Source organism: Podarcis filfolensis (genome assembly GCF_964270895.1).
Source record: "Podarcis filfolensis genome assembly, chromosome: 6".
Classification (NCBI taxonomy): domain Eukaryota; kingdom Metazoa; phylum Chordata; class Lepidosauria; order Squamata; family Lacertidae; genus Podarcis; species Podarcis filfolensis.
This window is the reverse complement of record NC_139609.1, coordinates 68,227,935-68,251,520: the sequence shown is the minus strand read 5'-3', so window position 1 is coordinate 68,251,520 and position 23,586 is coordinate 68,227,935. Positions and strand designations below refer to the sequence as shown.

General features: G+C 42.2%; 3 protein-coding genes across 13 annotated transcripts in view; 1 reads left to right on the top strand and 2 right to left on the bottom strand.

Annotated features, from left to right (window-relative positions):
- Positions 1–1,405: 1,405 nt before the first annotated feature.
- LOC310765243 (putative G-protein coupled receptor 139) lies at positions 1,406–4,286 on the bottom strand. The gene is made up of 2 exons (XM_083620019.1): positions 4,118–4,286; positions 1,406–2,701 (listed from the first exon to the last, which is right to left on the bottom strand). The coding sequence occupies exons 1-2, from the start codon at positions 4,188–4,190 to the stop codon at positions 1,776–1,778; spliced, it is 999 nt and encodes a 332-aa protein (XP_083476145.1). The 5' UTR covers positions 4,191–4,286; the 3' UTR covers positions 1,406–1,775.
- Positions 4,287–6,961: 2,675 nt separating this feature from the next.
- Positions 6,962–15,284, bottom strand: TMEM183A (transmembrane protein 183A). The gene is given in 9 exon segments (XM_083617553.1): positions 6,962–7,252; positions 7,472–7,627; positions 7,832–7,906; positions 10,436–10,616; positions 12,209–12,368; positions 13,164–13,316; positions 14,873–14,962; positions 15,065–15,137; positions 15,140–15,284. Coding segments are annotated over 9 exon segments (1,101 nt in total). The 5' UTR covers positions 15,170–15,284; the 3' UTR covers positions 6,962–7,069.
- Positions 15,285–18,792: 3,508 nt separating this feature from the next.
- The window catches only part of PPFIA4 (PTPRF interacting protein alpha 4), a 108,674-nt gene continuing 103,880 nt past the window's right edge, over positions 18,793–23,586 (top strand). For 7 of the 11 annotated variants that reach the window (XM_083617312.1, XM_083617323.1, XM_083617321.1 and 4 more), the window contains exon 1: positions 18,793–18,901. The gene's annotated coding sequence lies outside the window, so the exon portion shown is untranslated. Of the gene's footprint in view, positions 18,902–23,207; positions 23,295–23,586 lie in introns of all 11 variants that reach the window. The other 4 variants (XM_083617322.1, XM_083617320.1, XM_083617316.1 and 1 more) reach the window with 2 other exon arrangements.

The following is a 23,586-nucleotide window of genomic DNA, read 5'->3' as shown; positions in this document are numbered from 1 at the left end:
TCGTCCATCTAGTTACTGGTCCATCTAGGTAAGTGTTGTTTAAACTGACTGGCAACAGTGCTCTTAATTCAGATTTCCATTTACTACAGAAAAACTGTTAAGCAAAAATAATCTGTGATACATCTGCAGTAGCTGCTGGTGGGGAAACCTTTAGCACATTTGGGGGCGGGTTGATGGTTTGTCATGTGTCTGGTGATGTTTCAGTGGGTGGTCCCTCTCACCGCACTCCTGCTGTATTTTTGATACAGCTGTTTTGTGCAAGAGCAAAGCAGCTGTTTCAAGCACAATATATACATACAATGAACATGTCTTCAGGGATGTTGTTGCCAAAAAACCTGCGCCTCTAGATCTCTTGCCCCAGATCTCTTGCTGCCTTTTAAAAACATGTTGTTTATTGATATATATTTTAAAATACTTACAGAGCTGCTGGGCACGCTGCAAAGCTCAGTGCCAGTGAGAACTGAGCCACTCACCACTTTAATTTGCAGAGGTCCCAATCCACATACGTACTGGGAGCAGAAAATCCTGTTCATGTCCCATAGTTCAGGATGAGAACCAGCATCTGTCATCCCCTGCCCTCCCTGAAAGCCTAAGTTCGCATCCCTGTTTACAAATTGTGCCAGGTTCTTTGAAGTATCTAGCAACACCCCTTCTTCCTTCCTTTCACAATGCCAATAACCATCTTTTCCTTCGTGTTTCCCAGCAAGCATATTCTTGGCAACAGAGGAAAGTCTTACAGGAAATTAAATGTATGGGGAACTGATAGTACAAATATATTTCCCTCCCCGCTTCCCTGTATGTTTGTTCAGCATTAATAAAGCATGTGGGTGTTAAATCTCACAGGAATCAAGTACAAGGGCAGAGAGGCGGCCATTTAATCCATGATTTCTGCTTCCAGTGTCAGGGCTGTGCTGTTTAGATCTGTATTGTGGCTCTGAAATGATACAGATGTCCAACCCACCACAAGATTGGACAAGCGTTTTACCGTACACAATTTGACACCAAGGCAAAGCAGAACTAAGCAGTAGAATTCTGCTATACTCAGAAAGGTACACATTATTGAGCAAAAGTAAGGGTTATTAGTAGTGTGTGGGAGGAAGAAACAGATTTCTCTACAAGAAGCAAAGTCAGCACTATCGGCTTCCGCTACTTCAGGCAGTGGGCTGCTGCTATTTTAGGCTGGGCTTCAGCTACACAGAATGCACAGTTATAGTTATTATTATTCAGTGCTTCTTTTCTGGGGGTACGCAAGGGTATGTAGTACCAGCACTCCCCGCCCCCCGCAAATGTTAAAAGTGCACTTACTGTAACAATGGTACTGTTGTTGTTGATGTTATTATTTATTACATTCACCGTATATACCGCCATTCATCAAAAGATCTCAGGGTGGTTCACAAATAAAGACCCTTCTCTCTGCCTGAAAGAGTAGGAGGTTGGTGATGAAATGAAGCAGACGGTGCTGGTACTTGTGGTGTTTGTGTGTGTACGTGCAGAGGCTGTTTAAATAATGGGAGGCAGTGTGAAAATATATGTATCAGTGGATTGGTAATGGTCCAGCAAATTCTTTCAGAATCATGGGAGAAACTCATCCATTTGGGTGCCTTTGCTGCTGTCACTGAAAAGCAGGCATCCAGGTAGGCTGAAGCTGTGAGCCATTGGGACATGGAACCAGTTGCATCTTCCCACTTGCAAGAGCACTGAAGGCAGAGCTCAGGTGGCCTGACTCAGCTGCAAAATAGATGTATCAGAACATCTCTGTTGGATGGTATGTTGTTCTATGCCTGGAAAACAACAGGTAGGGTTTTTCTTTTTGCTTGCCAGGGATGCACGATGATCTTCAGATACCGGATAAGCTCCCTTCGGAAGGCAGATTGGGTGCAGGCATAGAGATACATATTGGCAGCAGTGTTGGTCATTTCCAGCATGGTCCCTATATCTGCCACAACGTTTATGGTCTTGGAGTAATCTTTCCTTTCTATGTCATAGTAGCAGGTCTTGATGATGATTTGGGTAACAAACCTTGTGGTACAGAGATAGGCAAATGTCATTGAAACGGTCACCAGGAGGATAACGGACTTCTTTTTTGGTTTCCCTAAGTGGGTTTTAGGTGGGGTTCTATGCAACATCTCTCGAGAGAGACAGTGCACTTTGTTATGGCGCATTATCTGTCTTAGAATGAGGCTGTTCAAGGTGATGATGATGGTGTATGGGATAATATAGAGCAGAGAAGTCTGAAACCACACAAGCGCTTCAACATATGTTCTGGAGAGCTTAGGGTTATACTTGCAGATAGAAAGTCCTGTAGCATTCTCCACCGCCGAATAGTTTGACCAGTAATGGGGGATGGCCACAATGTAGCTGCAGAAATGGATCACACCAATAGCATACAGTGTGTTCCTGGCAGAACAGATTCTCATCTTTAGCCTGAAGGTGTTGATAGTGATAAAGCGCTCAATGGTGAAGGAGACCACCAGCCAGACAGAAGTGTTGACAGCACCATAACAGAAAACATCCCGCAGGGTACACCAGGGGTCATTGTACCAGAATGGTCTTTCACTGAAATATTCTGTGACCATCTCAAGGAGGACGAAAAGAACAAGGACCACTGTGTCTGAGAAGGACATGGCCATGAGGTGGTACCGACTGGAAGGGGCAATATGACAGTTCTTTCGCCACAAGATGAACAATGTCATAATATTTGCTGCAATGCAAAACAAGAACCATGTAACCCAAGAACCAGGACCAAATTCTGTAACTGGAAGCCTGTAATCAATAAACCGTATGCCTAATACACATTGGTGTAGCCCTGACCCCACCCCCTTTGTGCCTTGGCCCTGTATTTTCACAACACTTTTGTCTTCTTGTTTCCCCCTCCACTATGCCATTCCCTAGACCTGTTTCCTCCGCTAACCCTTATATCTGCTTGTTCTGTTTATTCCTTCAGCTACCCTGTCACCTCAACTGAGGGACCTCTTCTCAGTTTAGCAGCCCATTTGCTCTCCAGATACCTCCCCAAAATCTGTATGAAAAATGGATCCCAAATATACGACATTCTCCTCTCTCATAGATGTTGGGCTACAAACATTCCGTTGCTGTTTCCTTCTCCCTGAGCAATTCAAATATTTGGAAACACTGTCACATCAGCTCACTCAATTGGCTTCCCCATTGCAGTTATTACTGCAGATAAGTCCATTGTACATGTTGGATAAACTATTGCTCAGCTGGCAACCAAGGATCAGGTTCCAAGAGAAAATAAAGCTAATAGAGCTTCCTCTTTCATGGCACTATGCTGAGGGGTTGTATCCAGCATTTGGCATCCAACCGGGTAAGCTTTTCAACAAGTTCTCCACAATTGTAGAGTCGGAATATAAAATTCTGTTGACTTACTCCACAGTTGTAGAGTCAGAATATAAAAGTGCCTTTCTGCCAATGTACTCACACAAGGTATCTAAAATAAAGATAACAAACCACCTTGTGTGAATACATTGGCAGAAAGGCACTTTTTATGTTCTGACACTACAACTCTGGAGTAAGTCAACAGAATTTTCTCACGCCATTGGTGGTCCTTCAGGAGCTAAATTCTACCCTGTTCTATCCCCTACAAATTGGGAAGAAGAGTTATTTAGATTATCATTCAGCATCCTACAACATCTACGACTGTTTCTCTCATATTATTTTTAAATGGTTCCAATGCTATCAGTGTAAACACATTTGAAGTAAATTTCAAGACAGTAGCAGGTCATGATATGCCAGCTGAAGATCACCAAGAAATAAGCTCAAAACAGGCTCAGTTGGAATACTGACTTGTAAACATCTCTAATGGCTGTCAGAACATGGAAGAACTGCATGAGCATCACTTACAGACATTATACAGGCTGTCAGAAATCCAAGGACACAGGAGGGAGAGCAGCTTCTAAAACACCACCCAGCTTTAGGGACTGTTTTTCTCTCTCATTCCAGCCCTACATTTCTCTCTCCTCATTCCATCCCTACATCGTTGACTGTTGCTCTACCAGACATTAAATCTTCGTTGCTTCTGTGGTTGTATCCCTTGCTCAGGAAGACAGCCCAATTCTGGAAGACATTTCTAATTTCTGCTTACGTCCAGCATACTTACATGGGATCCCGATTATTGCTAGAAGCGGATAGAACACTTTATTTAGTGTTACCATCCAGTGTTCCGACGGCATTCTGAAATCCAGTTCTCTAGCAAATGTCTTGTCTGCTAGTGTTAAAAGACAGTCCAGTATTTCCTTATGGCAGGACTGTCTTGTGTTTATCTTCCTAATTGCTATCTGTTTAAATAATCAGTAACTAAATTTAATTTAGCACCTACAAATCTCAGGTTAATTATTATCAGGTTAGTTATGAAAGGAGAGGATATGCACAGAGACAAGATTATGAGCACAAAATTAAACATGATCAACTAAAGTGGTAGAATAAGGTAATGGATATATGCGTAAATTCTCTAGTGCAGGCAAAAAAAGGATGGATGCTCTAGGTTCATGATTGAATTTTAGCCTTATTTTGTTTTAAATTTGCCCCACTTGTCTCCGATTTTACTCTTTAACATGTTTCTTGCTATTGCAACTTTGATTGCCTTTCATATGACCAGAATTTGCTTTTTGTATTTCAGTTTTAAGGCTCACGAGGAAGGAAAATTTTAACTCAGAAAATGCCAAATGCCACTTGACACCAACACCTGAAATGTTCTTCTGTTTGGAAAGCCAAACACACCGATCTTCCCAATATAGAAGAACTACACACCAAGCAGAAAGCCTCCCACTATTAAGGTGATAATCAGATAAAGGTCGCAGGAGAACTGAAACAGGTGTATCAAATACAAGAAAAGGAAATGTGAGGAAACCGTGCCGTTGCAAAAACTCATACAAGACCTAATAAATGCAAGAGTTGTAGAAGTCAAAACCACAGTGAAGAGAAGCAGCAAGTGCAATAATCTCTTGAACAAGTCACCAGTTTCACCTCAAACCATGTTATGTGTAGCTTGAATTTGATCTTTATAATAATAGAGTTTTAACAGTATTCAAAGTAGGATTATATATAGATGTTATTTCTGTTTACTTGTAAGCCACTCTGGCAGTTTTTCTACAAAATAGCATTTGGGCTATAAATGCTTTGAATAAATACATAAAATGCCCACCAAGTGTGCTGTGTGTGTGTATATAAGGAGAAAAGAGCTGCACCCAAGTGGGAGGGATAGTGCAAATTCAGGTTCCCTTTAAAGCTAGCTCCCACACCACTTTCTTTTCCTTAGCCTGTGATTTTCCCATTGGTTCCTTCACTTGCATACATCTGCTGCTCTTAGCCGTTTCCTATTCAAATAGAACCCCCCTTCAGTTTGTTAGCAAAGTAACTACTGCATTGTCCAAGCCTTAGATAGTACTTCCAGACAACAGCCATCTCATTTGAATGCCCAACTTCAATTCTTGCTAATGCAAGCCACACACCCCTTTCCTTCCTATGTGTCATCTGTTTGACACCTAAATGGGTAGGAAGTGAGGGTCAGGTGTAGTGTAATGACCATGAATATGAAAAGGCAGGGTCTCCCTCAAGTAGCATTTAGCAAAGGAGCTAAATAGACAGGGAGAAGACACTATTTGCCACATGAAAGGCTGCAGATTTCCGACATATTGTCTTATCTTACTTCCTCACATCTTGTCAATGGGCTCTTCATGGGCCTGCGCTGTTGAATAGCTCAAGAGGAAGAGGCAACACTTGTAGAGGTTTAATAATTTCTACAATTAATGGGTGGTATTAAATTAAATAACTGTGCAAGCCCAAGTTCCACATGGGTAACAGGACTTTCCCTCCCCCCCGCTAACCAAAATATACTCCAAAGTGTTGCGGAAAGCCACAGAACATATTTAATTGGTGCACGGGGGGAGAAGGGGGAAATATTCTGTGAATACAACCCAATGACATTATGTTAAAATTTGTTTTGCCCAACTGTGTACCCTAACGCTACACTTTGGTGACCATGTACCGTATTTTTCGCCCTATAAGATGCACCGGCCCATAGGACGCACCAAGTTTTTTGGGGGGGAAATAAAGAAAAAAAATTTTACCCCCCCCCCAGGCGCTTGTGGGGCTGGCAGCGGGGAGAAGCGCTCTTCTCCCCGCCGCCCGCCTGCAGACCAGGTCCGGGGACAGCGGGAAGACGCACTGGCCTCCCAGCTGTCCCCGGAGCTTGCGGGGCAGGCAGCGGGGAGAAGCGCTCTTCTCCCCGCCGCCCGCCTGCAGACCAGGTCCGGGGACAGCGGGAAGACACGCTGCGCCTCCCCGCTGTCCCCGGAGCTTGCTAGTATACTTTCCAAGCCAGAAGTGACTTTGTTATAGACCAATTACTCCAAGAAATCCTAATAAGCTAGCAAGGTAGTAAGCATTCCTCCAATTACTGCAAAATTGAGACTAAGATAATTATACAGTTCCCTGAAGTACAGTACACAGGGAAGTAGTTATATAGCATGTGCAAGCAGACCGAGCTAAAGAGAACTTTCTACTACAGCCAGTATCTTCTGAAGACACACATTTAAGCAAGTCAGCTCTCAGTTCTACTTCACGTTTGTTCTACAAAGATAGTCTGTGAACTATCTATGTCCAAGGCATAGAGTAAGTCCTGCTAGGAGTAATCAAGACTGGTGAGGATATATAACCCTGCAGTCCTTGTAGTTTCCTTACTGAGCACACCAGTCCAAGTATGCTGTAAAGAGATCACCAGAAACTATCACTTTAACTTGGATATACCACTAGTACCTGAACTGTCATTGTATATAGAAACAATAGGCTTTTCTCATAAAGGTGGTGATAATTTTCATTGGCACCAGACAAGTTTTAGCTGAAGCTCCGTCCCCCCCCCAATCATAAAATGCCTTCCATAAGTGCTTCTGCAACCTTATCATAAAATATTCCTCCCATTGCTGACCAAATACAGAGACTTGACTTATCAAGTTTAGTCATTTATGGAGATGGTATATAGTATATAGTCTACAAATATAACCAGGATTCTTGAATTGTTTTCCAGTTCATATGACAAACTACTTGAGAGTTTTCAGGTGTATGAAGAAGGGAACTGTGGGTGCCACCAATCAAAAAGGCGCACACTGTGCACAGGGTCCATTACAACTTGCACTCCATGGTCAAATCTGTGTTTCTTGCCACTCCAAACTGGAGAATCGTGGAACACCATTTTCACTCTGTGATGCCTCATGTCGGTGCTCACATTTATCGTGAACTGCAAATAAGATAAATCAGAAACATTAAGATCTGGACCTGTCAAATATGAACGCTATTTACTATAGGATTTGAATGTGCAAATTTTAAGAATAAGCTTTATCATTTGAGGAAATACTTCCTCACAATATAATTTTTTTTCTAGCAATACTGGTAGAAAGATTGCACAGGACATATTTTGGAAGCTATGGTTGAAAAGTACAGAAGTTCTAACACTTACCAATGTAACTGTCATGCCCATGACTATAGGAATATATATGAAATCAAGAGCAGTGATCTGCAGCAGACAGCAGTCTTGGTCAGGGTTCATGTGGACATCTTTGTACCGGATGGGTGGTTGAAGATGTTTCAAACACTTATTCTTGAAAGACTTATTCTTGAAAGAAATATGCCCATTAGTTTGCTAGAAATTGATTCCATATCTATAAACTTTCATAACTGCAGACTACTCCTGAAATATTTTCAATTGCTGCTTTTTATGTCTGTTTTTAATTGTGGCTTAATATTATGTTTATTATTTTACTATATTGTGGTATATAAATAACATCCATGAAATTGCTAAGTTGTTTAGCTTTCATACCTGCCTTTGGAATTTGAAGCTGAATTCCCACAGCGAAGGCTGTCGACCAACTTTTTTAGACCAGAAAAGCAGACACTGATGCAGAAAAGAGAAAGGTTTCTTTTTAAAACAACAACAACAACACTATAGCTTTAAAGCAGTTTGTACATAGTCAAATTAATATACTTTGCATTGTCCATGAATCAAATTGTTATTTTTTTACAGTGCTATGAGGCAGCATAGCACTTGCTAAAAGCTTAAAACATGCTTCTGCCCCAAACATTACATGTGAAATCTGTGTCAAACATGACACAAACCAGTCATGCAACATAGCTATTTGCACATAGCACTCACATTGAAACACCTGAAAATAAAGAAACCAAGAGCAGAAAAGTGACAATAAGATGAACTACTGGTATATTATTAGTTGAAGCTTCAGGGCACATAGTTGTGCATTCAGGTTAGGGGCATATATTCTGTAGATAAGTTTATAACCACATGGGACAATTTACACCTACACTTACAGTTATCAAGGTGCAGTTGGTGCAGAATGATTGCTGACAGGGCTAGAGACTTGTCAGCATGTTAACGCTCAGAGATCTACAGATTGCAGATTTGCTAGCAGGCCAGGTTCAAGGTGTTATTATTGGTATATAAAGCCCTTAACAACTTTGGACCAGTTTACCTACAAGATCACCTAACCCTACATGCATCCATGACTGCTTTGATTGGCAGAATTGACCCTTCTGCAGGTGCCACATATTACCTGTTCTGCATTTGTAAGAACTTGATTGTTCAATGTGGCAGAGCCTGCACTTTGGAATTCCCTGCCCATTGAGATCAAGCATGTACCTTCACTGTACTCTTCTGGTGCCTGCTAAAAACATTCCTGTTTATACAATGGTACCTTGGTTGTCGAAAGTAATCCACTCCGGAAGACTGTTTGACAACCAAGGCGCGAAGAGCAGCTGCAAAGTCAATGGGGAAATTTGAAAAAAACAATGCAGCGGAAGCCGTTCGACTTACGAGGCATGTTTGAAAATGGAAGCAATTACTTCCGGGTTTTCGGTGTTCAAAAACCGAAATGTTTGGCTTCCGAGACCCTCGAAAACCGGGGTACCACTGTACAAGCCTATCCAGATGCTTAGAAAGTTGAGGTAATTTTAATATGTTATGTATTTTAACTTGTGTATGTTTTCAAGTTGAGTTGTATTTTTCTTGACTTTACTGTTTTATCTTTTGTAAACTGCTGAGTTTTTATTATTACTAAACAATCCCCTCCAAAAAAGAGAGAAAAAGACCCAAGTCCAAAGGCAACAATTGCTGATTCATTCTTCTTACAGACAATAAGAGGGAGACACTCTTCTATTCAAGGGTGATTCTTCCCTTTAGTCCTAGGTATTGTATAGATAAGAGCCTACACTAGTAACTATCTATTGTAAGCATCAAACCTTCATTTTTCATAAAGGAGACATGCACAAGCCAAATTTTAGTTAAGTTCAGAAGCATGCAGCAAGGAGCTTTCATGCAAACTTGCCTCTCTTCATAGCTTGTCACAAGCATGCTCCCTTGTTAATTATCCCACTCCTCTGAGCAGCCTTGGGTATGAGTCACAAGGAGGAAAGTAGTTTAACACATGAATACCTCCTAAGGGGCTGAGGACGTCATCCACATGTCAGCTGCCCTACCCTTCAGATGTGTACCATGTGGCCTGCTGCTCCAAACAGTGGGGATGTCCTTAAGGGCAAACTTCTGCTGACACCACAACGGCTCCAGTGTCCCACAGAAGCTACACTGGGAAAGAGAAAGGGAAATTAAATACAAGATCTGGATTCAGTAACCAAAGGGTCCAAGTTCCTCTGCCTTGCATGCTCAATGCAGTCATCTCCCGTAAGAGAGAGAGAGAGACTCTAAATGAGGAATACCCAAATCAAAGTGTAGAGGCTCTGTGGCTGCACAGTGCGCAAACACACTGCTATATACACAAATGCGTAACTTGCATTTCAATAATGCAAAGGTGCAATGAAGTAAGATTGATGGCAAATGCCTACGCTTGCAGAATTTAAGCAAAACCATAACTGTTACTGCAACACAGATTTTTGACATTTAATTTCCTTTTATAAAGTTAATTTACAAATACATGGGATGTAGATTGTTAGTATGACTGCACTATTAGCTGTGGACACCAAAGCCGTTGTGATGTGAACATGAAGAATCAAAGATGTCAATCCTTCTTTTCCATTAGATTGGGAGCTGGCTAGCTCACAACCTCCTAGGAAAGAAAAATCTGACAAGGGAGTACAAGCTGCTTTGAAACAGATATTAGTTGTGCATACACATTGCCAATGGACAAGAAAAATGTTAATCTTGTATTTTAAGAGTAAACATCTTAATTTCTGCTTTGGCAGGTCAAAGATCAGGCACTCATAGAATAAGATGCCCGCAGAAATCCAGAGCCAAGGCTTTAATAAACAGTAAGTAAATATGCACAAATGTGCTGCTGACAAAAACAAATCCTGTCCAAAAATGTGAGTTGAGAAGTGGGCTCAAACACATGCATTTCATTGCTTCAACAGAAATACAACACCACGCCACTTGGATAAGAGCACATTTCTTCAAACTTACTTTTGAATTTTTGAGAGTGCTTGGTGTAGTTTCTGGGATAGCTGGATTCCTGGCTACCTGAGAAACAAAAGGTCTGTACATGTGGTACAAAGACCGAATTACACACGCACGAAGGCAGTACAACTTTTCCACTGACTCTGGCTGTAAACGGACCGGAAGGGATGCATTTCTGTTGTAGTGCCTAAAATGCAAACAAAAATTCATGTAAGACAAATACTAAATTTCATGCAAAGACTACTTAAACCAGTGTTTCTCAGACAGAGTTTGCTCCCCCTTTTGAGATGGATTCTGTTTTTGGCCACACCCTCTCCAAATCCAGTATCAACTATCTGTTCCACATAATGTGAAGCATAGATTCATTTGAAGTTATGTTCATGTAGCCTGGTTGTGTGTCAGAGATCTATGGATTGGAGCACTAAGCCAACACTGGAATTAGAATGAGAACTCCACAAGGCATCTTAACATCTCCTAATAAAAAAAGTGGAAGAGCAATGACCCTCACTAAAACTAATGTGAAGAGCGCATGCAGCCCACTCATTTATCTTAGTTGGTGAGGGAAGCCTCAGCATCCCTGCCCTTTTAGGTAAACCCAGAAAAATACTAAAAATGGCAGGTATCTGACAAAGTCAAACTAAGATTTGACTCACTAAAAACAATGGACTAAAGTTAGTAAAGTTCACCATTTTATTTGGTCTGCTCCAAGTATGAAAGTCATATACCACCCTATAACACCCCCCATCACATTTATTTTAAATGTTCGCCACCATGGATTTTTCTCCTGTACTATTCGTCAACCTATGCATAATCAAAGTCCAGGTTTACAGTGGAGAACCAGATAGTTCAGCATTCTAAAAATGCTGATCATACCTACATGAAAAATCTTGTTAGTAAGATTAATGTAGAAAAAAACTGAAAAGGAATACTAGCTGAATGTACCAGGTCATTATGCCTTTTCCCATTCTCATTCATCCACTTATCATATACATCTGATAACCAGATTGTTGGAAAACAGCCTGGGGGTGCCCCTGCAGCCCCGAACTCAAGCGTCTTCTGGTATGCGCAGCTCTGGAATAGGCATTTCTCTTCTTCTCCAGTACACTTCAGCGACATATATCAAATGATATATGCACACTAATCTTCTAGCTTAACACAGCAAGAAGCGTGAGACACTGTAGAGCTAATCTACGTATTTATTTATACACTACGTACAGACAAAGGGATTCAGGTGTCCTCTCTCTCCACCTCTGAGAGAAGAACAGGCTGAAGTAAAAGCAAAAGTACAGTACAATAGCTAATACAGCGGAAGAGATAAAGACTGCCTAAGTGTTGCTCACCTATATTATAATATCCTCCCTCACACAGTAATACAAGTGTAGTCACATTAACAGCAATTAGTATATTTACAGTTACAGTTACTTTAGCAGAAGCTGAAAAAACGAGTACTACACAAAACACTGAGCTGGTCAACATAGAGATATAGCCAATTATGCCTCTTTCCTGTGATGCAGACACTGGTGTGCTCTCTTGTCCATCGTTCATAAAGCCAATGCAAAGCTTTGTGTCAAAATCCAGTGAGCCATATAATATCTCCCTACTGCTGCACAAGAAAAGAATTCCATTAATTTGACCTCCATGCAGTGTGCCGGTTATATGCTATGCACATGGGAGGACTGCAGACCACATCCTGCATCAAAACTAGCCTACAGTTCAATTCTCCATTCTTCCTGTATGATGAATTACTACTGACAAAAAAACAGTTATAAATTGTCATACCTTCTATAAAGTCTGGTCCAAAAGGCAGCAGTACAAGTGACAATCCAGGCTTTTCTACAGATAAGAGAAAAATTCACAGTATCTTCTGGACGTATGTAGGAAGCCAGCACCAACCAAATATCAATGGGATAGTCTTTGCCTATCGCCTCATCAGAATCATCTGAAGGAAAGGGAAAAAACCCGTTACTGACACTCATCCTATCAAGTCTTCAAGGCTAGCAAGAAATGGACATTGCTTTGCTAGAACTAGGCTCCAAAGTGAGATTTACAACACCTTGCATCATGATGTAAAGTTGGCCCTCTCCATTGCCCCTTTTCTTGGTTGATTATTAATGGCTACTTTATTCTGGCAGGCTTTTGTCATATGTGGTTAATAAATGTTTTTATGCTTGATTTTAATTGTTGTTCCAACCTCCTTGGTTGACTGTTTAATATCATTTTTATACTACTGATGTTTTAAACTTTGTAAGCCATCCCAAGTGGTGTTTTTGCACCAGGACAGGGTATAAATGTTTTGATTGATTACATGTATGGGGAATTTCTTTAAAACACTCAATTTTTAAAAATCGTCTTCCACGCATGTCTCAAGGCAATGTACAGTATCAAGTATGTTACAATCAAGAACCTGGCAGTTAGTCTTTGCTCCCCAGCAAGTGCTAGGAAGTTATCAGCATAGCCAGCTGCAATATAAAGAGTTGCCCATTCAAACAACTTCATCTTCTAAGATTGTATTTCAGGTAGCCAATTAACTGACTCAAGTTCAACCAGTAAGCTTCATGGCTGGAGCATGTCTACAATGGCTTTTGGCTAGGGTTTTTACCAGCTACAGAGGTAGTAAAAAGGAAGCTTGCACGCCAAATAAGGATAGAAACTTGAGAAACTATATAGCTCTCTCTCACACAAAGTAATTAATTTGACAAATGGGAATGACTGATTAAATCAACTCAGCTCTTACCTTTATGTCTCTTGCTTTTCTTTTTTCCAGACAATATTGAATCATTGGTGATATCCTTAGAATCCATTTCATCACAACTATCACAAGATTCTGCCACTGATAACACTTCATCAGTAGGCACATAAGAGGCTTCCAAACCACAAAGTGATTTTGCTAAAACCACAAAGAAAAAACATATTAAGATACAAGAGCTGGCAAATGCCTATGCTGAATGTTATCCTAGTAATCCAACTGTTAGAGGAGAAATAAATAGCCAACTGGTAGTTTCAAAAACAACATGGAGCCTATTTTACCAAGCGTGATTTGCTATCTGCACTGGTGGTGAAATTTCCAATTGCTGGAAGTAGTGTGGTAGCACAAAATGTTCAGCTTCAGAGTAAACTAGTTAGTTTACAGGCCAGATTCCCTAAGGAATGGAAGTTACCGGTTTGGCTCTGATTAAAACTTTACACAGGAGAAGGTCAAGAGCAGGGAAGCTATAATGGGAATTAGGCAAGCCAAGACAGGGAGTCCAGAGGCAGCGGGTCTGAAGGAAGGGTGAACAGCAAGCAACAGACTAAGTAAGAGAAATCTGAACATATGGTAAGAGAGAATGGGGCTTGGGAAAAGTTCAGAGGTGACAGGGAAACTGATACAAGAAGAATCAAAGAAAAGTTTGCTTAGTATACAGAGGAGTTTTAGGAAGGCTAGCTCATAACACATTCTGGTTACAGAAAGCAAGCAAGAGAGTAGTGGTCTGAAAAGCAGGAAACTTGAGTCAATGGATGATTGAAAAATGGAGTTGGGGAGGAAGAAATAAGAAAAGCCAAAAAGAAAATGGGACTGGTACAATGTTATATGTTTGTCCTACACCTAGAGGAGAAGCTGTGTACACACATACATGTTTTTATTTGTACTCCGCCTTCCCATAGTTAAAACCATGCTCAAGGCAGATTACAACAAGAAAATCCATAATTACAAACATAATTAAGGTAGTCATAAACAATAATTGAACAGCAGAAAGTACACAACCAAATCAAGCATTTTCCAGATAAATCATAAGATGTAAAATGTGGAAGGGAGATTTGGAGGACTGTGAACTTGGGACATGAGAGGGGATAGGACTACTCAATCTAGACTGCACATAGAAATTCTGTCATTTGCATCTTCAGATGTTTGTGCATTTAGATCAGTAATGGGGCCAAAAAGCAGATATGATAAAAGCAAGTAGCTGACTTTTATTTATTGATTTATACTAACCATCTGGTTATTTGACTACAGGGCTCTAATAGTTTGTTAGCCTATAACAGCGTTTTCTAAGTTTCTGATAGCGAGCGTACCATTTCTTCAGAATGAAAAGATTACAGGGACGTGCTCACTCTTCTGTTCTAAAGGCCCACATATACATGCATCAAGGATACATGGAGCCTCCTACTCTGACAAGTCTACAGTGATGAAAACAATTAATATAGTTGCTTAAGGTCTTGTCCTGGTGGGCAATGTGGTGGTCCCAGGTGCTATGATTAAACCATACCTTGGGACCTAATTAAATCCTGCAGTGTTTACGAGATTTGTGGGGGGGTAGAGGAAGGCAAGAGGGCACCCGAAAGCGTTGGACACTAAAATACAGATTGCTAATTTTTTAATGCCAACATGCTCTAAGTAGCCTCTGTAACGACTCTCCAGGTCGGGGAAAAAACTCTCCGTGGGCCATTCAAGCCCGAACTCACCTTCCTGCTGCAGCGCGTTGGCCACAGCCTTTTTCACGCGGCCGGATTTCACCACGGAGGGGTCCGAATTCGCATAATCGGCTACGGTCACTACAGGCAGAAAACGAGAGTTTAAGGATCCGGAACAATAATGGCCGACTCCACCTCCCCCCCCCCCGGCCCGGTCACTAGCACTGGGCCTCAGCGACTCACCGCGCTCCAAGCAGACGTCGCCGGCCCGAGCCTTGAGACGTTTCCGGGCCCCGCGTTTACGCATGGCAAAGTGGACGCGGTTACTGGCCGGTCTCGGGGCGCCATTTCCTCGGCGACAGCCAGGCCGTGGAGCCTCGCTCGCCGGCTCCAGGCAGCTCCTCAGCCATCCCCGCTGCGGCCGGCCCCGTAAACCGACGTTACCGGCAACTCTCGCGACATCCAGAAGCGCCCCGGCGCGCGAGACGGACGCAATCGGCCGACGACGCCGACCCGTTACGTCATCAGCCTGCGAAAGTCGCGGCGGCTCGTTGAGGCGTGCAGGTTTTCCACCGCTTCGCTTGCCTCGTTTCTCACCGATGGGAAAGTGGTTGGGCGCCGCCGCGCTTTCATGCGATATCTCTTCTTGAAAACAACACCACGGGTCCTTCCTCTTCTTAAGGCTTTCCCACAGCCCCTTTCAAAGAGACAGGGTGGCACCGTCTAAAGAACTGCGATCAGATTTCCGTTCAGCTTAAGCTTTAAATCACTCTCAGGCGACCCCATTTAACAAAGTTGTTGAGAGATCTTTTTCAGGATGAAACGCCAATATATTGTGAATTGCCTTCTGGGCGCTTTCCCCATCCAATAACTTCATACCACTCACTGATGAAAGAAATGTTGCAAACTTCGTTGATTCCTCTAAGTAGCGACTTTTTAAAGTGTTCTGCAGCATGATAGGCAAGATAATGAAATGTACATCTTTTTATTACTCTTCTCTACAGAAAGTTAAACAGAGTTCCTCCAAGGCAGGCATAGGCAAACTTGGCCCTCCAGATGTTTTGGGACTACAACTCCCATCATCCCTAGCTAACAGGACCAGTGGTCAGGGGTGATGGGAATTGTAGTCTCAAAACATCTGGAGGGCCGAGTTTGCCTATGCCTGCTCCAAGGTCACCCCCACGGATCAGCAGAGTAGCTTTTTTTACATACAACACCCCTTAAAAACATGGGGCAAACATCCGCCCCCAGCTATGCCCATGCTAGGTAGTAAAATGGGTGATACCCAGATTAACCTACAGGAGGCCACAACTTAAGTGGGGGTTACACTTTGGGGTTTGTACCAAAGCCAAAATTGCATATAATCAAAGCATATTGGGTGCAATGGTGGGTGGGATTGCTAAAGTTCCCTCCCCCTCGGACACCTGTCCACCTTATTTTTTGCCATCTGCGTAAATCTGAATGTGCACAAGTTAAATGCATGTAAGTTGCCATTGTAATGTACTTCAGTTTATTTCCACCTTCCCCACTCAGGTTCTAATAACTTTTACATTTTTTCTCTCAAACAGTCGCCTCATCTTTTCTCCCAAGTTTTCCCAACTGAATTTGTATTATAATATCAAAGGATCACACTCTAGCATAAACCTGAAAGCATTAAATTCTGATATATTGGCCTAGTTCACTTACCATCAGCTTTTTCTAGATGAGAGGAATCAATACTCATTTCTTCTTTCACACAACACTTACAGTTCCCCCTCCCATCTTCTAAACAGTTATAGCTGCTCCTGCTGATAAAATCATTACTTCCAGCAACTTAGCCAAGAATTACATATTTAGAGAGCAATAGGCTGTGATTTTTTTTTGTTATGCAGTAACGAAATAACTTGATTTATATAGACTAAGAAAGCCTATAAAAACGAAACCAACAGAGCAGAATTCTTTATGCAATTTACCACATGGGGGGGGGGGGCGACCATAAATATGCTGCAAACAGATAAAGGAGGGGGGAAAGCTTAGCTTTCTCATAACTGCAGATTGTTGATCTGCAAATATTAGGAAGTGAATTTTTTTAACATTGTTTCCTGCTTAATTGTAGATCAAGCTGCTGTTAAAGGCACAGCTGCAGGAACTGGTTAAAATATAGATGTGTTGCCAATCTCAGAAGATCTAACAAAAAGCCCATTTTGGTTCAATCATGGTCTGCAAAATGTGTACACAGTGATATATTCAGTGTTAGAGGACTAAAGCCAATCATGTTTAAAATTAATTTCAGATAAATTAAGACTGCAATCCTAAACATGCACTTTCTGAGTAAACATGCATAGGATTGTGACAAAGTTTAGCAGTTATCTCACATGGGAAATTTAATTATTCAAATTTAACTGATGATTTGCTATGTAGAATGCAGCAAGCTAAGTGGTCCAATGTCTTAATGTAATCTACACCAGAACTTAGACACTAGGAAGCTGCTTTACTTTGTGCTGGCGTGCATCCTAAGGCCTAATTAGATTTAGGCTGCCTGTAAGAAACTCCTTTTTAAATTTAAAAATACTGTAATGGTTTTTAGCTCAAAAGGTAGTAAAGGGATTTAGCAATAGCTTAAACAGCTACAGAGAGTATGAGAACTATACCATTAAGGAGGTACTTTGTAGTGAATATAAATACTGTGTTCATCCTCCTAGACTACCTTTATGGTCTGCTACAGTGGATTGCAGCCCTAAAGCTACAGATCTTCATCCCTACTGCTGTTCTTATGCCACTGAAGAAAGTACAGAAGGCTGGAAAAAAATTGAAGTACTGTATTGAATTCAGTGGGACTTAATCCTCAGTACCTTATGTGTATGTATTATACACTGTGCTTTGATGCGCTCAGACCATGATGTCAGATTTTTAAAAACAGATGTTGGCACTTTCTGTGAGCTTGGACATTATTTTTTTTGCCTAACATTAACTGGTTTCCTCTCCTATTTCACCTTTCTCTGCTCCAGCTTAGCCTTGATGCCAAAGGATATCTCAATGTTTCATACTGCATAATGAATTAAATGTTTATTTATGGAAGTTGGCACTGGCTAATAATTCAGAACCTTCCTTCCTCTCCCAAGTACAGCTAGAAGTCATGTCTCCAGCGGAATAGAGAAAACTTGGAAAGAGGCCCATTTTCTAGCAGTAGTACATACTCCAGCCTAATAAGCTCCTTAGCTAGACTCTCCTTTAGATTAGCACATGGAAAATGAGTTTTTGAATCTTTTTACTTGGATCATATATATATATGTGCAGGACCTTCTCCCAGAATTGAATAGCAATACTGTACTGTGCAACTTGCACCCCAGTGCTATTTATTGGGCTCTCAGATAGGCGTCCATATAATCCCATTAATTACTGTGTGCTTTTAGGTAGCTCCCACTGTTTCCAACAGACATTATTAGGACGGCATGATCTTATGCGCCTTTACTCAATAACCAAGCCCCTTAAACCTGTGTTCCCTCACTTAGCTTGTGGGGAAGCCCCACTGAGCTCAACAGAACTTCAAACACGAACAGAATCGGGCTGTTAAATGCAAGCAGGTGGGTGTGCACTGCTATGTCCCGCTGAGCATGAGCATCAGCACCCACTTCCAAGGAGCAAGGACCATTCTGACTCCAAGCCAGCCAGCCACTCAACTCAAATGCTCTGATCCTCAGTATGCTTTGGAGGAAATCCATCCCTCTGACATCAGCGCGACTCCTTTTGCCAGGCAGCCGCGTTCAGGCTCTTCCTTTAGCAAATGACAAGGGACGTAAGAAAAACTCCGTACCGCCAGCGCCGCTTTCTCCTTTTCCGCATGCGGAGAGGCGGGGCCAGAAGGAGCGGTCCTGAGAGAGCGGGGTAAGCGAGGGGGCGGGGCCTCGTCCTATTGAAACGGCGCTGGGAAATAATAGTGGAACAAAAAGGAGGCGTGGCCACCTCGGCAAGAGGCCGGCGCGGGGGCGTGGCCTCCGACGAGCAGAGAAGGGTGAGGCGGCATGGGGGGCGGGGCCTTCCGCGAGCAGGGACGCTGCCGTGGTAGCGGCTGCGGTGCGCGAAAGCTCCTTTCCGAAGCCGGTGAGTGGCGGTTGGTCCTGAGGGGAACGAGATGATGGGGGGGGGGGGGAAAGAGAGCGCGGGGTGCTGCCTTCAGGTTGGTTACCTCAGCGCGCCTGAGGGCGACTTGCCCGGATGGAAGCGGGAGCAGGCGAAGCGAGGGAGCCGTTGTCTCGCTGAGGGGGCTTTTTGCCGTGGTCGGGAATGCAAGGCGACGGGGCGGCGGAGAAACGTGGCTGCCCAGTACCATCTTCGCCTCGCCGTTCTGAGGCGCTGCGGCTCGCCCGGGGTGGAGGCGGCTCGGGCGGGCGAAGCGAGCGTGACCACCCGCTCTTTCTCTCCAGGCCTCTGCCTGCCTGTCCTTGCCGCAGCATGTCAGTCAGAGAGCCCCCTCGCCTGTTTCGCTCCGCCGCCGCTGCTGCGGGGGGCGAATGAGGCCGCGAGCAGGTGCCCAGCGTGGCGGGCGGAGGCGCATCCATCGACGCCACCGTCCCTTTGGCTTCTCGGGCTCGCGTCATACCAGGGATGCTGGGAGTCGGGCAGGGTGGGAATGCGAAGCGAGGGTCTTTCTCAGCCCCTCCAAACCTTGGGGCGGGGGGGGGAGTCTTCTGAGCTTAGCAGATATCGCCTGCCTCTCTTCTTCTGAAGCTACTTGGCTTCCACAGCATTGGAGGTAAAGGTGATGGGCGTAGACGGCGGTCACTCAGGGACCGCGACGCTTCAAGTGCTGGGAAAGAGTACCGTACTCGTGTAGCCAAGCCTGGCCTTGCCACTTCGTCCGGTGTATTGATACTGATGATGCTCACAGAGTGAGAAGGGGAACGTGCGGGCCTAGTGCCATGTTTGCTGTGGCTTGTGGCTCTCATTGTGGGAAAGTAAAAAAGAATAAAAAGCTCCTGCTGGTTTATTTTCTTTTTAGACATTGGCACCTGCTTCTAATGGGAGTATGAATTCTTTTCCCTGTGTCTCTTAGATGGTGTTCAGTTTCAGCTGCTTTTGTGTGGATCAGGGAGGGGTTGTATTCAACACTTGGAAGATTATTATTAGAACCCAATGTATTTAGCTTAGAGATGGATTCTTTTGGTTTTGTAATTTGAGGCACACATAGAGATCTGCAGTTGATATTCACTGTTTTACAAAACCGCGACTTTGCTTTCAGTTGGCAATTAGAGTGTCATGCTATTGCATAATTATTATTTGCTTGTTGGGTGGTGTATAATAGGCTATTGTGAAATCCAGCCCATGTCACAGGCTGTATTCTTTCCTAAAATATGAATGATATGCTTTTTTTGGTATATATGATTCCTATGAAATAGGAGCACTACACCATGGAACATTTGCATACTCTAATTACTTGGATCCCTCTCTTCTCAGCATTGCCATAATTTCCAAAGGTGATATGCAAAATGCCCCCCCCCCCTCCAGTACTTGTCCCGAAAATCTTAAAATGAAGCCTGAAATAAGGAGGAACAGATGGATGTGACAAATGGTTGAAAGAAACACAAGGGGAGAGCATGATAGTACAGAACAAGAGAAACAGCTGTCATAACACACCAGCTGCTGAACCATTCTTGAGCATTTTGTAAGCATCATGGCTGCTTTTTAAACTGTATGTATGTATACACACACACACACACACACACAGAATTAGACAAAATAAGTGATTTCATCTATACTCAGATGTCACAAATGAATGCCTAAATGAAACTATGCCCCTTGCTTTTTAGTATCAAGTAATAAAATTCAGTCCTACATAAAATAAAAATGACAAGGTTGCAGACTCCTATTCTAGCTCTTTAATCTGAAGCTTTTTTTAAGTGCTAGGAGTGTTCTTTCTATCCATGCACCTAATACTTGCAAGCTATGTGGGGTCTATTGGTGATGCCCCTGTTAATCACCGTAGCCTAGTGTGAATGGATGAATAGGGTTGGCATAGGTAGCAGAGACAAATTGATTGTAGCACTACCCAGCAGTGCTTACTGCACTCAAACTTTTGTTTCTGGGCCACACTTTCAGAATAAAATTTGTTCATGCCACAGTGAATATTTTATTGATAAGAAATACATGGGAAAATAAAAAGAAACAACTTCTAGCAGTGATTTATAACATAGAACATGACTATCATATGATCATGGGGCATCCAAAAAGTATAAAACAATGCAGATACTTAAGAATCTTAGAGTTGGAAAGGACCCTGTGGATCCCCTTCAATACAGGAACCTCACTCAACATGTGGTCCCCCATTAAGTTTGAAACCATATCAGACTGCTTAGCTTTGCAAATGTGCTAGCAGTTTTATTGCTGCACCACTAAGAAAATGAATCATTCCGAAAATATAATATTGATTGTCCTTGAATATTCTCACCACACTTGCCATCCTCTCCTGCCACACCAGCATGATGCTTCACACCCTTTGAGAACCAATGGCTTAGTGTCTCACCTCTGCTTCTAGCTTTCTGCTGCAGCCAAAGGAGAATATGCTTTCTAGACAAGCTCTTGGTCTCCTGAAGTCAAGAAACAAATGGGTTGAGCTGCTTGTAAAACAACTCATCTGTAATATCTACAATAAAGAAAGACTGTCTTTTCTGGCAGCGCATACAGTACTTTTATTCTAAACATGGACTTGGTAAAATCAATGAGGGGAGTGGGCAGTCTAGCAATTGTCACTAGACAGAAGGGAGATTGTACTTTTTGTCTTCTATAAAGAGCACAAAACAAGGAGAAGAACATCCTAGGCTCAGTTTTCAGGGAATGAGCAGCTGCAAGGACCTTATTTCCCACCTCAGTTCCAAAAGACCACCTCAGAAGTCTTATGCTCATAGGGATGAAGGGACGGGTAAAACAATTAAAGAACCAAGGACCTCTGAGTAGTTGCATCACCTTAATCTTAGCAAGAACATCAACAGATTAATCTAACTCTCAACTGCCTGTTAAAAGTGTACTCATTGCTTTCCCACTATCAAATTGATAGCTGTCATAATTCACTCTTCAGCCTTGTGGGTCTGTTGTTTTAGATTGCAAGTCTGTATTCAGTTTGATTTATGGATAACAACTATTTAATGGAGGCTCTTTAGAAATAATAATTGGAGAAAGAATGAAGTAGAGGTCTTTCTTTGGGCAGAATTTTGTATATTCTGGGCTCCAAAAATCCAAATATTACATACTTACACTCAATTGTCTAATGTATACTAAGCACTGGAGTATATTGAAATCAAGGCTGAAGATTGTATCTAAAGCAGTGCCAGCAGAGATCTGCTGGTGTAGTGATATTTCCATTTCATTTTTTTTCTTTGTGTTCCACCCAAAATATTCTCCAGAGGGTTCCCTTTGGAGCTGATTTTGAGGGCACATGTAGTACAAGTTCTGTTCTGCTACTGCAAGTCTCTTATGCTTGCAGAATGGAAGCATTGGATACCACTCTATATTGGCAGATTTCTTGGAGGAATTAATCTGTACTGTAATCTGTGTAGCTATCAGCTTGTTGGGCTTCCAAGATTTTAGGATAATTCTTTCAAACTAGTTTTTAAAGCCATATATTTACATTAGATTATGAAATAATCAAGTCAATCAAAATAGTAACTGGGGGGCTAAATCTGAATGTGTAATCAATAGAAGATTGCTAGCTTTCTGTAGTGAGAGAGCTGCACATAAATCCTTACTTCATGCCTAAGAAATTAAGTCAGATTTGTTAAATAATGCTAAATAAATCTAATTCTTGCTGCAGTTCTCCTTTCATAGCAATTCTAAGGTTGGAGAAATATTCAGGGTTTTTCATGTACTGACTTTCCATAATGGCGTGTTTAGTTTATTTCTATCTGTTGCATCGGCACAGAAAATGAATGCAGTTTAATTTCCTGCACCATGAAATAGCTCTTTGCAGTATTTAAGAACCTTCTCTGCCTATTTCCAATGTTAAGCATTCTTATGTTTCTAGGAATGAGACACTGCTTTCACTGAGACATTATGCTAGTGTTGAAATTGCCTGTACTGCAGATTCAGGGCAGTGAATAAATGTACACATTTCTAGAGTTGCCTAGCATATTAGGAACCCAAACTTCAGACTAGACTTCATCTTTGTCTTCAGTCTTTACTGTATTAGTGTTTGCCTTTGTACCAAATCAGCATTCAAAAATACCAGAGATGGGGAAATTGTGGCCCACTTTATGTTGTTAGATTCTAACTCTCCATAGCCCAGGAATCAGGACCAATGGTCAGGAATGATGAAAGTCGTAGTCTAACTGCATCTGGATAGTCAGAGGCTTCCCACACCTGATACGGATATTTTAAAATGGGTAATAAAGGAAACTTTCTCCCCCTTTCCACGCAGCATTTCAACAAACTTTTCTTTGAATACATGCTCCACTTCTCAACACCATGGAACGTGTTTCCTGGCAGGTTTGCAACTAGCAGGAGGGTGAGCAAAGATTTTTTTCTGTAGCAAGGCTGCTGCCCTGCAGCAAAACCTCTCCTCTTCTCTGCATCATACGTGCACACTCCTGCTTGTTTCATGAGTATGGAAATCATTATTTTAGTAGTCTTTTCCACTAAGCCAGTTAAGATGTATGGCCTGTTTGTTTGTTTATTGCTATTTTCTCTTAGATATTAGATAATTGTTATTTTGTATATTTACTTCTATAAGTAACTTTAAGTATTGCATGTTGTTGTTATTATTATTATTAAATTTATTATCCACCCTTCACCAGCAG

Coding starts and splice junctions, on each gene's coding strand:
- LOC310765243 (XM_083620019.1), bottom strand. CDS start 4,190: ATGCCGTCGGAACACTGGATGGTAACACTAAATAAAGTGTTCTATCCG. Junction 2,702..4,117: donor AGCAATAATCGGGATCCCAT/GTAAGTATGCTG, acceptor TTTGCATTGCAG/CAAATATTATGACATTGTTC.